The sequence below is a fragment of the Chrysochloris asiatica genome, unplaced genomic scaffold, assembly GCF_000296735.1.
Source record: "Chrysochloris asiatica unplaced genomic scaffold, ChrAsi1.0 scaffold00069, whole genome shotgun sequence".
NCBI classification, from domain to species: domain Eukaryota; kingdom Metazoa; phylum Chordata; class Mammalia; order Afrosoricida; family Chrysochloridae; genus Chrysochloris; species Chrysochloris asiatica.
In genome coordinates, this window is record NW_006408587.1 from 14,733,309 (window position 1) to 14,749,907 (window position 16,599).

Sequence of the window (16,599 nt, forward strand, 5' to 3'; positions counted from 1 at the left end):
ACAATCTCTTTGATATCTCAAGCAAGTAAAGTTTTGCTAAAGGTAATACAGAAATGGCTACAATCATACATTGACAGAGAACTTCCAGAGGTTCAAGCTGCATAGGAGAGGCCATGCTAATTGGGTGTTTGCACAGCATTTCTTCAAAACGAATTCCACCGAAAAGGCCTTTGATGGGGCAGACAAAACTGGTTATGGGAAGGGATGCATGCACGGTTCTTCAGGACCCTGGTTCAAACCCCTCCTAGGAACTTGTGGTGTCTCCTCTACTCCAGTCGGTTTGTCCTTTGAAGTTATGGCAAGGGTAAACCAGTCCAATCTACAAAATATCTCACAAGGAAGTCAACATTTTATGGGTGGTCTTCCTTAATAGATGTCCATTACAATATGGAATTTTTATGAGTGGTCTTCTTTAATGACATGTCCCAGGATGTGGCTATTCAGACATGTGCCTTAGACATGTTCTGAACACCTTTACAATTATCCAAGCAAGTAGGGGTGCAGGTCTCGACATTCCTCAAGACTTCGGCCACAAGATTTCAGTCAGTAAGTGACCCATGTTTAGTCCTGATATCTAGACTCCCTCTCCCCACCATCTCAGGAAGGCACTGGGAGGTGCACAAGAGTTAAGGGCAGCAAACTTAAAACTATTTTATGCATTAATTTGCAATAACAGTAAAAACAAGGAGCTCTGGTAGCGTAGTGGTTACAAGTTGGGCTGTCAACCGCAAGGTGAGCAGTTCAAAACTACCAATGGTTCTGTGGGAGAAAGATGAGGCATTCTGCTCCCATAAAGATTTACAGCCTCGGAAACCCTGTACAGGGTTGCTATGAGTCGGAACCAACTCCACGGCACATAACAACAACAACTAGTGGATATACAGTAGATACTTACATTGAATAGGTGTGGGAAGGCAAATGAGACTACACCTATGAATATATATAGGTTTGACAAAGGATACTTTTACATATGTACTAATATGTCCTGCAAATACATCCATGAATATAGTAGTGCATACAGGGGACAAATTTATGATGGCTTCTTCAATTATTGGTTTTATATCATCCAAATTTCAAGTGCTCAGAAAATGTTAGCTATGATCACAACTAAACACACACTCACACCCAGAGACAGCAAAAGTGTAAATGATTTACAAACTGGTTTTAAGTTTATTTCATATTTTATCAGAATAAATCCCTTAAAATTTCCTGAATGTTAGAATATCAAAATGTTTCCAAAAGTTAATCTCCATAATAATTAAAGTATTTCCCATGGATGAAAGTAACAGTGCAGCAGGTAAATGGGGCAAAGGGGTAGGAAGTGGGATTGGGGGTTTATTTAGAGGTAAGCAGATCAAATAATATTTAGAAAATGCAATCCTGGTTGGTTTTTTCCCCATAAAAACCCAAGTGGTAAAAACCCAAATTAAGGTAAACCTTAATTTGCATTCCATTTCCAGGTTCAGCCTGTCCATTTGGTCTCATTAGCCTGCCCTTGCAAGCAGATGAATTGGGTTTTGCAATGCAAAATAATCAAGGTCACCTCAAAGGTGAGACCCTCTCATCTACTCATGCCTGATGCCCTGATGCCCACCACACTGTAAGTCAAACCTCTTGTTTATCTTGCTGGGATCTAAATTTACTCTGAAAGCCATATAAATAATCAACTTCTTATGAAGGGTGTATGTTTGCAGACATTATACAAATGCAAGATGCCTACAATGTGTCTTTCATGAAGGAAGAAATGAGACCCTCTGGCAAGGTCTGATAAAAAGAGGAATCATCAGCCACCAGATTCTTTCCAAGCCCAAAGTTCATTCTCATTTTACTGCAAAATGCTGAGAAACAAATAATCACCAGTTCCAGTGACCGGGTCTAGGAAACAATTGATCCTGGGTCATTGTGGAAGATGCCCTTTCCATTCTGTGCACACAGGCTCCTCAGCTGCCTCAACAAGAGTGGAGTTGGGGTGTGTATGCTTGTTTAGAGTCTTTACATTTTATATTTTCTTCATCAGAATATTTTCTCTTCACTGTGAAAACTGTGTCAGCAATATGAACAAAAGTTCTTCCTCTGAGTCAATATTTAGGAAGTGAATATCTATTGAATGGCTCAACACCCCATCACAGACCAAAAAAAGGGCAAGAGATACAGACAAAGGGTGCTGGGCTGGGAAAGGCTTTAGGGATGGTCGAATACAACGTCCTCATCACAGTAATTTTCACAGGATTTTGCTATTGCTGCAGTTTCGGTTTATTTGTATACTGATTTGGTACCAGGCATTTTACATGGCTTGTTTCTTTTAAATTCACTCACACACACACACACACACACACACACACACACACACACAGGCCTACCTATAGGAGACTGATTTTCTAGGAAATGAAGGCTTAATGAGATGAAGTAGCCTGTAGCTTGCTCAAACACAAAAATGTGCTCGACCCCTTCCAGGGTTGATTTGAGGACTGAACAACCCCAGAGCAGTCTTTCCTGGAACAGGATGCCAAGGGCAGCCTTTATAGCCTTCATCCACATAAGAAACAAAACTACCATACTCTCATTCTAGTACATTCAAGATGGTCTTCTTATTTTTCAGATATGAAAATGGAGACACAGAGCTACAATTTAATAAACCAAGGTCACAAGAGTACCCAGTAGGACAGTCAGGACAAAACATAGCACTCCCTGTTTCCAGTTGGTTTCTCTGGAATGACACATGTTAGCCAGGACCATTTCTAGCATCTCAGTCGTTGTTAAGTGCTGTCGAATCAGTTCCGACTCATAGAAACCCTTTATGGGGTTTCCAAGCAGTGCTAGTGGGTTTGAGCTGCTGATCCTGATCCACACGGACTCCAACATTTCAGTGAATTGGATGCGTTCCCTTCCTTTGAAAGGGCTCACTCTGTTTCACGAGGTCACATTCTTCCACACCTCTCCTACATTTCTGACAGTTCCACATGTCATTTCCTTTTGCTCCAGTGTCTTCTCTTGCCCAGCCCTAAGTGCTGATGATCCCTGGAGTTCCTCATCCTCAGTCTTCTTTGCTTTTCACTCTTCATGCTAAAATCTGTTACCAAAGTTTAGTTATCACTGACAAATCCTGCCCACATGGCTACCATTGGCTTGAACTTTCTTCTAAGCTCCAGATCCTGGTATGCAATATCTTTTGAATGTTGCCAAAGCACCTAAATGGACTGCAATGAATATCAAACATGTCCCTGGGTGGTACAAGCAGTTAACATGCTTGGCAAATAACTAAAAGATCAGAAGTTTGAGTCAAACATAAATGCCTAGGAAGACAGGTAACCTATTCCTGGGAGTTAAGGGGAAGGGCAGTCATTGAAAATCCTACGGAGCACAGTTCTACGGTGGCGCGCATGGTAAGACACAAGTTGGGGTTGACTCTGTGGCAAATATCAAATTCATCATCATTTCCAGTCCACACTTCCCTCCTCCCACATCTCTCCTATACATTCTCCCTGAAGTTTACATCCACCATTGTGCAGTCCACAAGTACTGTCTACTTTGAGCTCCTAGTTGTGTTCCTTACTTTCCACTGCTTCTGTTATTATGTAAATCTCATCATTTGTCCTAAACAGAGGCTACAGTAACTCATTGCTCCACTTCCAATCAGCCTCCAGAGTAATAGTTCTAAATAGAAACCAATTATATTACTTCCCTGCTTACAATCATTCACTGATATTAATCCATTATTGGAAGGAGGCTTGGTGTAGTGTTGTGAGTTAATGCACTAGACTGCAAGATTGGTGATTCAAGCTCACCAGCTGCTCCTTGGAAACCCTATACAGGGTCACTATGTGTTAGAATAGATTCGACGGCACTTAACAACAACAATATCCATTACTGAAGGAGTCTTGGTACGGCGCTGTAGGATAAAGCAAGGTCTGTTTGAACTGCATGGTCAGTGGTTCAAACCCACTAGCCACTCATCAGAAACCTTATATAGGGTCACTACGAGTTGGAACCAACTTGACAGAACTTAACAACTAGAAGGGTGGGTGGGGTTTCCGTAAAATACATTCCATTCTATGGCCCGCAAGGCCCTCCACAATCAAACAAATCCCTCATTAACATTCTAGCCTCAGTCCCCTGCTCCCACCTCACAACTTCACATTCTAAAATTCCCAAACTACTCGTGGTTCCCCAAACATAGCAAGCTATTTTATGTGTCATATCTTTGCCTATGCTGGATCCTCCTACAGAAATATTTCCCGTCTATCTTTCACGCCATCCTGGAGAATTCCTAATCAGCTTCTGAAACATGCCATTGCTTCCAGCCACTCAGCCTCCTCTGTATTCCTTCTCTCCTGATGTAGCTATTTTACCTAGTGCATCTGCTTTCCTCAGGCACCTAGTGCTCTGTTTCCCAAACTGCATGGTAATTATCTGTTTATATGTTTGTCTGGTCTCCTTGACAAGGAGTGCCGAAAGGTTTAAAACACACATACACACCCTCTAGATGATACATCAAGTCAGATGGTGCTTACACTCAATTCAGATATTCTATACACCCTCAGATTTTACATGTGTACTCATGTTTTATAAAACTACTTAGAAGTAATGCAGGTTCACTTACATGCTACACGTATGATCTACATCCTGTATGTGCTAATGTAAAAGTTACAATGTGCATGTTCAGGTGATACCTATGCCCCTTAAGATGTTATGGGTGCTCGTGGAGAACCAACATGCTCATTTAGATGTGAATCAGCTCACTTGGTGTTAGATGGATGTGTTAGCTATACTTGAAGCAATGGTTCTCTGAAAGTGGTCCTTAGAGCAGCACCGCCAGCATCACCTAGAAACACATTAGAAATGCAGATTCTTGAAGCCCAACCCAGGTCTTTTTCATTAGAAACTCCTGAAATCCAGGTTCCACAAGTGCAGCTAGTGCTTACTCAGCATTTGAGCCCCATCACCTTCGATGGTACATGTCCTCATTCAGATGTTCTACCTGCCTGTTCAAGATCACATCCGTACTCGTACAGGGGATAAACATGTTCATTAAAATGTTACACATGTTTACTCGCTGAAAAACCTGTGTACTTAGACAGTAAACAGCTCAGGTGCTGCCCACTGACACTGACACTGAGAAAGAGCATGTGCTTGTTCCGATGTTACACCTGAGATACCGCAATCCCTCATGAGATACTACACATGCACAGTGAGGTGATGCCTGGGCTCACTGCGTGATCAAAAATGTTTGCTGAAATCTTATCTTGTACATGTTCAGCTGCTCACTCTCAGTCTTTCACACTCATGTGCTTATTTAGTCGTTGCACATCTTGTTCAGGTACCATCGTATTGGTTCTAACCCATACGACCCTGTATAGGGTTTCCAAGGAGCGGTTGATGAGCTTGAACTGCCGACCTTGCGGTTCAAACCGACTTTGCAATCCAGGGCATTAACTCACAGTGTCAAAACAGGACTAAAAAAAAAAAAAAAAAAGAAAACAAAGTTTACACAAAGGACAGGACAGACTTTCAAGCTCTGGTGATGGTGGTGGTGTGGCGTGCAGTTGGTTCCAACTCCTATGACCCTGCATAGGGTTTTTGAAACTATAAATTTTAATGAAAGCAGAAACTGTCGTCTTTTTACCCCAGAACAGGCAGTAGTTTCGAACAGCTGATCTTGAGAATAGCAGCCTGACTCGTAACTACTACGCTACCAGAGCTCCTTCCACAACACATAGAGATGTTTGCTAGGCCCACTCTGAAGTTCAAGTTAAATGGGCTAATCCATATCACCATCATTTAGATGTTCATAGGATCCCTGAGTTCCACCCTCACTCCTTCACATACTGTTTCCCATAGCCAGTGTACATTGCTAACCAAGCCATGCTGAAGACAAAGGGCAGCTACGCTGCTGGCCACTTCGCATTGTGATTCTGATAGTTTTCTCCAGAAAAGTTCCTCTTTGCTTGGTCTTCCACAGCGCCTGAATAGTGTTGGAGTAGCACACCCTTCCCAGAATGTGCTGACCCACACCTGCCTCACTTTGTTTTTGTTATGTTTTGCTTTGTTGTTTAATCTTTAGGACAGCCCACACATGCTGTTGCTTACACAGAATTTGCTACATTTTGCCACACTTGAATGACCTCATCTTCTTGCAGAAATTTGTTCCAGCAAACTGTAAACATGTTGCTGTACTTGACTGTGTTTTTAACCACATCTTTTGTCATCTTTGGCAACCCACAAGCATAGGTCTACAAGGCACCCCATGTTCATTCATTCCAGAAAAACTCTTAATTGGTTCTTCTTCATAATTCTACAATTGCCTTGGCCACAATCAATAAAAGATGCTTGCACAGCAATACTGGGTCAACATTCAAAGCAAAGAGTATCGATTGAGCACTTATTATAAACTCAATTTCCTTCAGTGGCCCAGATACATTTCTCCGCTTGTCCCAAGAGTTTCCTCACTTAGTTTGAAGAGAGTGGGCTCAGTGGGTGAATTCAGACTGATACTAATTTGAACCTTGGCTTCACCATTTACTGATCATGAGAGTTTGCAAATATCATTTAATATTTGAAAGGCATAGTGGTCTCATCTGTGTAATAGTAAGCGTAGTGGTTACGAATCGGGCTGCGAACCTTAAGGTCAGTGGTTCGAAACTACCAGCCGCTCCGCGGGAGAAAGATGAGGCTTTCTACTCCCGTAAGGATTTACACCCTCGGAAACCCTGTACAGGGTCGCTATGGGTCGGCTCCGACTCGAAGGCACTTAACAACAACAACAACAACACTCTGCAATATTTAGGTGAACACTTTTATGCCTGGCACATAACAGATGATGAAGGAAAGGTATCTTTTGCAAAAGGCTGTATTTATAAGCCAAATAAAAGCAAGAATTATGCTTTCCACATTGAGACTACCATAATATATGCACCAAAGTTTAGAGCTGAGAGGTAAGCTCCACATATACAGGTAAAACCATCAGAGTAACGAGAGAAGATCTTCACCAGGGGTCCACAAGGCAGCAGTGAAGACAATGTTTAGAAGTCCAGCAATCAACAATCAGTTACTATGAGTCTATCCTTGTTGTTAAGTGCCATCGAGTCAGTTCCGACCCATAGCGACCCTGTATAGGGTTTCCGAGGAGCAGCTGGTGAGCTTGAGCTGCCAACCTTGCACTTCAAACGGCTTTGCAGTCTGGTGCATTAACCCACAGCGCCACACCAGGACTCCTGTACTTCTAGTGGGACACCGAAATTGATTAAAGTAGATTGGCCTATCATTTCAAAAGTATTTAAACACAGCAAAGCATAAATTCCTGGATTTAGGTTTGGGCTATATATTATGTGTACATTGACTTTTGCAGTCTGGTGCATTAACCCACAGCGCCACACCAGGAGTCTATCCTTAAGTATTAGGAAATCTCCTTCCTGGCAGAGGCACATGGACATGAGGGATAACACAAGTCCCAGTTATCTCATGTATTGCTGAAATAAAGTCTTGAAATGAAAATTAAGTCAGAAGTTCAGTCCTATTGATTGACACACATGAGGTCAGAGTAAGAGGGGATATTGAGCTGGAAAACCTAGGCACAAGTGGACAATTCCAGAATGTATAAGACAGGGATCAAGAGTTAAATAACTACAGACTCTAGAGGTCAGTGTTCAGATACCTTTCTCTGGCTGTGACAGAATTAACATAGAACCAGTGGCCAACACTGGGGCTGAGCCTTCCACCCACTGGCAGCAGGTGCGAGGGGGACTTCTTGAGACATCCTGCCTTAATACCAGGTAGTTTTCTAACTGAGACAGATTGAAGCCTGCATGGAGGTCATTGCTGAGCTGAAAATGGTAGAAGCAATGGATTAAGGGTGAGGTACAGATGAAAGAATGGCTGCCATGTGGATATGTTTCAGACATAAAAGTTGCAATGCTGTATCCATTGGTCAAAAGTGTCATCTGGCTATATCTGGTCACCCTTTAATTGAAGTAGCATGTGGAGAGATTAGAACTATACCTGAGATAGCGTACAGACCACATAAGCATTAGAAAAGGAGAGAGACCCTCAATGAGATCGAATGACAGTGGCAACAACAATGAGTTCAAACACAATAATTGTGAGAATAGCACAACTATTGTGTTATGAATGTCTTGATAGGAGATGGCACCTAAACGTATAGGTACTAGGTATCCAACTGAAGGTTTTACATGGAAAGAAAATCTTGGCATGAATATTAAGGATGATTTGATTTGCGTCTTAAAAACATCATTCTGGCTACAGAATGGATAATATCCACAGAAGGACTAATCAGGAAAAAGGGAGACATGCTAGAATAATTTGGCTGCAATTCAGATGAGAAATGATGAGGGCCAGAATACTATAGGGGTTAGGGTTGGGGTGGATAGGAGCACAAATTCCATAGAGAATTAAGAGATAGAAATGAACAGGATTTGGTCTTCACTTGAACAAGAGACTGAAAATAGAAGTGTATCCTATTACACTTTCAGAAAAAAGCTGCAGGTTATAAGTCAAATATCCTTAAAGGGCTGGGAATAATGATGCACTCCAATATTTGGTGTTTGTATAGGTCCAGTCCCTTGATGCCCTGGCATGGATTCATAAATTCTGGTCAGTCATGCATTCTGGGGCCTGGACTGCTTCTTCTAGAATGATGAAGTGGAACAGCTGATCTAATGAAAAGAGATCGTTAACAATCTCCATTTCATTTAGCAAAAAAGACGGAAGCAGCTGCCATCGTGATGCACTTACATGTTAGCTGAGTCCAAGAATGGGAATTCTGGAGTTAAAGCAACAGGACCTGGGCTAGAATGTAAAGTTGGTCAGTGGCTGCGGCATGTTTTCTGGATACATCAAAATAGACAAGAAACTAATTGCGTAACTCCTGAGTGGGCAGAGGACTGGCGTTCTGAAATTTCAGAGGTCTATTACAGCTGCCACAGCCAAAATCATCAGTTAAAATGTCAGGGCTGTATATTAACTGGGCACTCAACTGAGTGAATAAATGAATGAGGGGATTTCTCTGAAACATTAAATCGAGCTTTCAAGATTCCCCAGTGATTACATCATTATTCACATTTTCCATATGGGCTTGGTGAGGGCATATTAATAACTGAAAGTGTTGATTAATAGAGCTTTATTAACTTAGAGGGAAATTTTTAGAGACTTCCCAGGTTTCTGTCTTTAGTTCAGTCCTTCGGTCCCATTCAACTTATTTGTCTATAATTTGGATGAAAGTACAAGTACCCTTTTACCAAATGACCCTAACCTGGTGATTTCCCTCTCTCCTTCCTCCCTGTCCTCATAATGACCAGATAGGTCTGAGCTTTCTGAGGAAAATCTTAAACTAGAGGTCGTCTAGTTGCTTTATAGCATTTAGAAAACTGAATAGGTGAGGGGGAAAGGATGAGGAGAGAGTATGCAGAGAGAGGAGGGACGGCACGACTAGATGGACAGAAAAGGATGAGGAGAACAGGAAATAGAGAAAGAACAGAAATAAAGAGAATAGAAAATGAAGTAAGGGAAAGAGGAAGAAAAGAAAAATGGGAGAAAGGGGGAACAAAGGAGGAAAGAAGGAACTATGGAGAGAAGTAACAAAACACAAATAGTATGATGGTTGTTGAAACACAAACAGATGGTAAGTGCCGTCAAGTCAGTTCTGACTAATAACAAGCCTGTATAGGATTTCTGAGGCTTTTAAAAAATCTTTGCAAGAAGAGAAGCCTCATCTTTCTACCAAAGAGCAGCTGGTGGACTCAAACTGCCAACCTTGTGGTTCACAGTTCACTACTTAACCTATAGAACCACTGTGCACTATACAAACAGATGGTGACTGCTGATTCTAGGAATGGAACCTATAAAAATCTTAGGTACAAGAGAAGAGTTCCTAATAACTATCTTTAAATATGTGTGATGAATTATTAAGATTCAGAAGAGGACAAGAATCAAATGTTATAAATTGAACTGTGCACCAACCCCCTCAACCCAAAAACTCATGTTTCAATTTCTGGGCCTTGTTCCTATGGATGCTGTAGTTAAGTGCCATGGAGTCAGTTCTGACTCATAGCAACTCTGCATAGGGTTTCCAAGGACCAGCAGCTGGTGGGTTTGAATCACTGATCTTGTGGTTAGCAGTCCAGTGCTTATCCTACAGTGCCACACCAGGATGTTATCCTATGTGAAAATAATGTTTTTATTTTAATGAGATTATACTAGTATAGATGGATCTCACATCTAATCACTTCTGAGTTATTTAAAACAACAACAACAAAAAAGACATACATGGAAAAAGACGCATGTCACGTGAGGAGGTCACCAAGTCAAGGAATGCCCAGGGTACCTGACAAGGAAGGAATCGACATAGCAGAGACATTGATTTAGACTTTAAGCCTCCAGAACTGTCAGAAAATGCCCGTTCTTGAAAGTCACCAACTAGTGATCTTTCTGTTACAGCAGCACCAGGTAACTAAGACATCAGCTGATTTCAAATCAGGAAGATTATCCTGGATTATATGGAATCAAAAGGTTTTAAACAGTAAAAGGAGGCAGGAGAGACAGAAAGATTTGGCTTGACATTGCTGGCTTTGAAGACGGAGGGACCAAGAAATACTGGTTGCCTCCAGAAAGCGTAAAAGGCAAGGAAACATATTCTCCCCTAATGCCCCAAAGAGAAATAGAGCCCTGTCAGTACCATGATTTGAGTCCGATTATATCTACTGCAGACTTCGATCTGCAGAACTGTAAGAAAGTAAATTTGTACTGTGTAAGCCATTAGATCTGGCAAATCTGCCACACAAGACCTTTTTAAAGTATTCAAAGAACAAAGACAGCAGTCTGAGGACTAAGGTAAAACTTACCCAAGTCATGATATTTTCAGTTGCCTCATAAGCATGTGAAAGTTGGACAATGAGTAAGGAAAACCGTAGAAGAATTGATTCATTTGAGTTATGGTATTGAAAGTACCATGGCCTGCCAGAAGAACAAACAACTCTGTGTTGGAAGAGGTACAGTCAGAATGTTCCTCAGAAGTCTGGAGATAAGACTTCGTCTCTCATACTTTGGACATATTATCAGGAGGGACCAGTCCCTGGAGATGGACATCATGTGGGTCAGATAAAAAGAAGGAGGCCGCCAGTGAGACAGATTGGCACTTTGACTGCAACAATGTTATTAAGTGTAATAACAACTGTGAGAATGGCACAGGACCACCGAGCAGTGTTGTGTTCTGTTGTGGGTACAGTTGCTGAGTCAGAGCCAACTTGATGGCACCTAACAGCAACAATTTGTTACAGCAGCAATAGAAACTAACATAGAAGGTGAGTGAATGAGGAGTAATCAAAGATGATGTCAAGATTCCATCTTTAGCAACTATGTGGCATTCTGTTTCCACTCCGGACGGAACACAGCGAGAAGGAATAGGATATGAGGCCAGATGTTGATTCAATTTGAACACACAGATTTTTGGGGGCAAGGGGGGGGGGTTGCAACAGTGGTCTCAGTTAAATTTATGGGTCTAGTGGTCAATTTGCTCTCATAAAAATTTGTTGTTGTTGTTGTTGTTAAGTGTCTGAGAGTCGGTTCCAACTCACAGCAACCTTATATAGGTTTCTGAGGAGTGGCTGGTAGACTTGAACCACTGACCTTGCTGTTAGCAGTCCAGTGCTTACCTTACAAAGCCACACCAGGACTCCAGGGCGAGAAGGTATAATGAAAAATAAATGATCCCAGTATGCTACCCTGAAGAGCTCCAGAATTTAGGAGATGGGGAGGGGAAGAGAAGTATGGAAAACTGAGACTGTAATCAAAGCAAACCCGAAGGGTACACGCATGCACAGCACAGTTAGAACATGTTTTAAGAGGGAAAGTTTATTTATAAGTATGCTTTACTATTGAAGGGACCATGGTGGTTAAAATCTGAAAAATGAACATTGAACTCAAGGGGAAGGAGGCCACCAGTCCCTGGAAAATCAGGGGTAGAGGAGGAGTACAGGTAGAAGCGAGGGTACAGTGGGTTGAGGAAGAGAATAAGAAAATACACAATCTCACTAGAAATCAAATAATGCGCATACACACACACACACACACACAATTTTTCATTTTTTGAACTGCCACACGTAAAATCTTGTTTATTAGGAATCTGAGATCCATGCCAGTTTGCCAGGAAAGGGCGATCCCTGTAGAATTTAAATGTTCCCCATTTGGAATCACTGTAAGATGTCAAAATGTTTGTTTCACTAGCTGAGTACTAACTTTCAGAGATCAGTAATTCAACATGGCAAATTTGAATGACTTCTTTATGGTAATACTATGACTTTCCTATAAAAGTTATCATTCTAGTATACACAAAATTTCTAGGGAAGGGATAATAAAAGGTTAAGTAGGTTAAAAATGCTTGATTACTATGCATTAAATGCCAGCTGAAATATCATTGCCAACCATTTCCCACTGTAATCTTAGCTCTAATTTCCTCCAAACATTTTACTGGATGAAAGCAATACAAAATGTCTTTTTGCTCATGTAGAGCTCAACAATGGACAATTTTCTGCTGGTTACTTAAGATGATCTTGTATAGTCATTATGAAAATTAGCAGCCACTTAAAGTTACAGAGCAAAATGCTGAGCAAAAGGGAAAGAAACACAAGGTGTGAATATTTGGGATATTTTCTGATTTGGAGAGTAAAATCTCTCTTCTTCAAATTATTTCACTTGCCTACCCAATGGCTTTAATGTATAAAATCTGTTCTTCAGATGATCTCTAAATTCAGGTGCGATATATTCAAGGCTATATTTTGGCTCTTGTGCACTTGTTTTCATTTTCTTCAGCTTCAGTTTGAATTTGCATATGAGAGGTTGATGATCTGTTCCACAGCCTGTCCCTGGCCTTGTTTTGAATGATGATATGGAGCTTTTCCATTGTCTCTTTCCACAGATGTAGTCAATTTGATTTCTATGTTTTCCGTCTGGTGAGGTCCATGTGTATATTCGTCTCTTTTACTGTCTAAAAAAGGTATTTGAAATGAACAAATCATAGATTTTGCTGAATTCTATCATGCGATATCCAGCATCATTTCCATCACCAAGGCCATATTTTCCAATTACTGATACTTCCTCTTAGTTCCCAACCTTTGCATTACAATCACCAATAATGATCAATACATCTTGATTGCATGTTTGATCAGTTTCAGATTGAAGAAGATGGTAGAGTTCTTCAATTTTACCCTGACTGGCTTTAGTGGTTGGTGCGTAAATTTGAATAATAGTGGTATTAACTGTTCTTCCTTGTAGGCTCATGGATATTATCCTATCACAGACAGCATTATACCTCATGACTGATCTGGATATGTTCTTTTTGACAATGAATGCAAAACCATTCCTCTTCAATTTGTCATTCCTGACATAGTAAATTATGTGGTTGTCAGATTCAAAATGGCCAATACCAGTCCATTTCAGCTCACTAATGCCTAAGATATCAATGTTTATGCGTTCCACTTCATTTTTGACAATTTCCAATTTTCCTAGATTCATACTTCATATACTCCATGTCCTGATTATTAATGGATGTTTACAGCTGTTTCTCTTCATTTTGAGTTGTGCCCCATTAGCAAATGAAGGTCCCATGGGCTTTTCTCCCACGGGCTTTGCTCCATTTACATCATCATGGTCAACTCTACTTTGAGGCGGCAGCTCTTCCCCAGTCACATTTTGAGTGCCTTCCAGCCTGAGGGACTCATTTTCCAGCACTATGTTTGACAGTGTTTCTCTGCTATTCATAAGGTTATCAGTGACTAAATATTCGGAAGGAGTTCGTCACTCCTTCCGACTCAACGACATCTAATAACAAAAACAACCCAATGGCTTACCTGATCTTATAAATAGACCCACAGCCATCAAGTTGGTTCCAACTCATAACGACCCTGTACAGGGTTTCCAAGGCTGTAAATCTTTACAGGAACACAAAGCCTTATCTTTCTCCCACGGATCGACTGGTGATTTTGAACTGTCAACCCTGTAATTAGCAGTCCAGCACTACCATGGCTCCTTACAAGTACACAGCAAGCAGTAATTTCAGAAACAACTAAATCAATTCCCTATTGCTCCTCAAGTTTCTTTAACTGGCTGTAGCAGCACTGTGCCAGCAAAAACTCCTTGGAGTCCTTGCTATCCCTAAATCCCATGAATCATTTCCATGGGAACTGGAATGGCAGTAGGGAAAGAATGGGAGACTAGGATGCTTCTGTAAGCATTATCAGTAAAAGTCCACTTGTAATTCTTGCTTGAAGAAACCTAAGCAAGAACCCCCAAATCATTGCCTTGAGAGAATTTTTAAATCCTAAACCTCAAGCCAAAGATACCCCTGAAATCTTTAAACCAAACAATAGCTTAGCTGAGCTTGTAAAGAATGTCTTCCTTGAGCATTTTCTTTTTTTTTAAAGTGTGCCATTTGGTGAATTTTTTTTCAAGCTTTCATTACGTTTTATTAAAAGTCTGGAAAACAAACATTGACACATAATACAATCCAGTACATGTTGGAATTTATAAAACAAGAGCAGTTAGGTAAAGCCATACTTTTACACAGCTAAATGAAAGATACACTAAACCTCATTTCAGGGCCCAAAGTGCCAAAAACAATCACCCATTTCCTCTGTTTTACTTTCGCTCCTTCTCCCTCCCTCCTTTCCTTATATTTTTGCCTTCTCCTTCATTCACATTAATATGCATCTACCCTCTCGTTAGAAGCTTACACTCGTTCCCCTTCCAACCCCTGGTAACCATCAAATAAAGTTTCTTTTAGTGTGAAAATATTTTCTTGAGTTATTATACCAGTGGTCTCATACTATATTACTCCTTTTGTGATTGCTTTATTTCACTCAGCATAATGTCTACCAGGAGTACTGGTACGGTGCTGTAGGATAAGCACGCGACTGCTAATCAAAAGGTCAGCAGTTCCAACCCACCAGCCACTTCTTGGAAACCCCATACAGGGTCACTATGTTTTAGAACTTTAACAACAGTAAAAACAATGTCTACCAGGTTCATCATTGTTATGGGGTGTTCCCCAGACTTATCATTATTTTTAAATGTTGCGCAGTATTCTAGTGTATATGTTATAGTTTGCGTATGTAATTCTCTAGGGATAGACTTTGATTGTTTCTATCTTTTTGCTATTATTAATAGTGCTTCAATGAACATGTTGTTGTTGTTGTTGTTAGGTGCCATCGAGTCAGTACCAATTCATAGCGACCTTATGAACAGCAGAACGAAACACTGCCCGATCCTGGGCCAACCTCACTACTGTTGCCACGCTTCGGTCCATTGATGCTGCCACTTTGCCAATCCATATCCCTGGGGGCCTTCCTCTTTTATCTATGACCCTCCACCTTACCAAACATGATATTCTTCTCTAGCGAGAAGACAATATGTCTGAAGGATGAGACATGAAGTTTGGCCATCCTGGCCTCCAAGGAGCACTCAGGCTGCACTTCTTCCAAAACAGATCTGTTGGTTCTTTTGGGAGCCCATGGCACTTTCAATATTCTCCTCCAACACCATAACTCAAATGCATTAATTCTTCTATGGTCTTTATTCACTGACCAACTTTCGCATGTGTATGTGTATGAGGTTACTGAAAATACCATGTCTTAGAACACTTTAGTCCTCAAACTGGCATCTTTGCTCTTCAACACTTTAAAACAGATTTGCCTAAAGCAATACGTCGTTTGATTTCTTGTCTGCTGCTTCCATGAGTGTTGATAATCTAAGCAAAATGAAGTCTTTGACAACTTCAATATTTTCTCCGTGTGATAAGAATGTTATTTATTGGTCCAGTGGTGAGGATTTTTGTTTTCTTTACATCGATTGAGATGTAACCCATACCAAAATCTGTGGTCTTCATCAGTAAATGTTTTAAGTTCTCCTCACTTTCAGCAAGCAAGGTCGTATCATTGGCATGTCGCAGGTTATAAATAAATCTTTCTCCAATCCTGATGCCACGTTTTTCTTCCTATAACCCAGCTTCTTGGATTATTTGCTCAGCATACAGGTTGAATAAGTATGGTGAGAGAACACAACCCTGGCACACACCTTTCCTAATATTAAACCATTCAGTGTTCCCTTGTTCTGTTCGAACAATTGCCTCTTGGTCCCTGTACAGATTCCTCATTAAACATTCTGGAATACTCGTACGTCCCAATGATGTCTATAGCTTGTCATGACTCATACAACCGAAAGCCTTTGCGTAGTCAATATAGCACAGGTAAACATCTTTCTGGTATTCTCTGCTTTCAGCCAAGATCCATCTGACATCAGGAATGACATATCTCGTTCTATGTCCTCTTCTACAACCAACTTGAACCTCTGAAAATTCTCTGTCAATGTATTTTTGCAGCCATTTTTGTATTATCTTAAAGGCTACAATTCCTTTAAAAAATTAAATTAAATTTTAAAAAGTCTAAGCATATACCAGGGGGCTTCAAAAAGCTCCGAAAAATCGAATGAAAAGATAATGGAAATTTTCCATGGACATTTTTGAAGTTCATGGGTACAGTTTATTATTTTAGTGCTAAATTCCTACCATGGACTACTGCTTCTGCTTTGTGCTGGCAT

At 40.8% G+C, this 16,599-nt stretch overlaps 1 protein-coding gene across 1 annotated transcript in view; it reads left to right on the forward strand.

Moving 5' to 3' along the window:
• The first annotated feature begins 446 nt into the window (after positions 1-446).
• The window catches only part of LOC102837974 (tyrosine-protein kinase Yes-like), a 62,305-nt gene continuing 46,152 nt past the window's right edge, over positions 447-16,599 (forward strand). Inside the window, exons 1-2 of the mRNA XM_006864744.1 lie at positions 447-546; positions 1,461-1,550. Coding sequence (XP_006864806.1) covers positions 447-546; positions 1,461-1,550 — 190 coding nt within the window. The remainder of the gene's footprint in view (positions 547-1,460; positions 1,551-16,599) is intronic.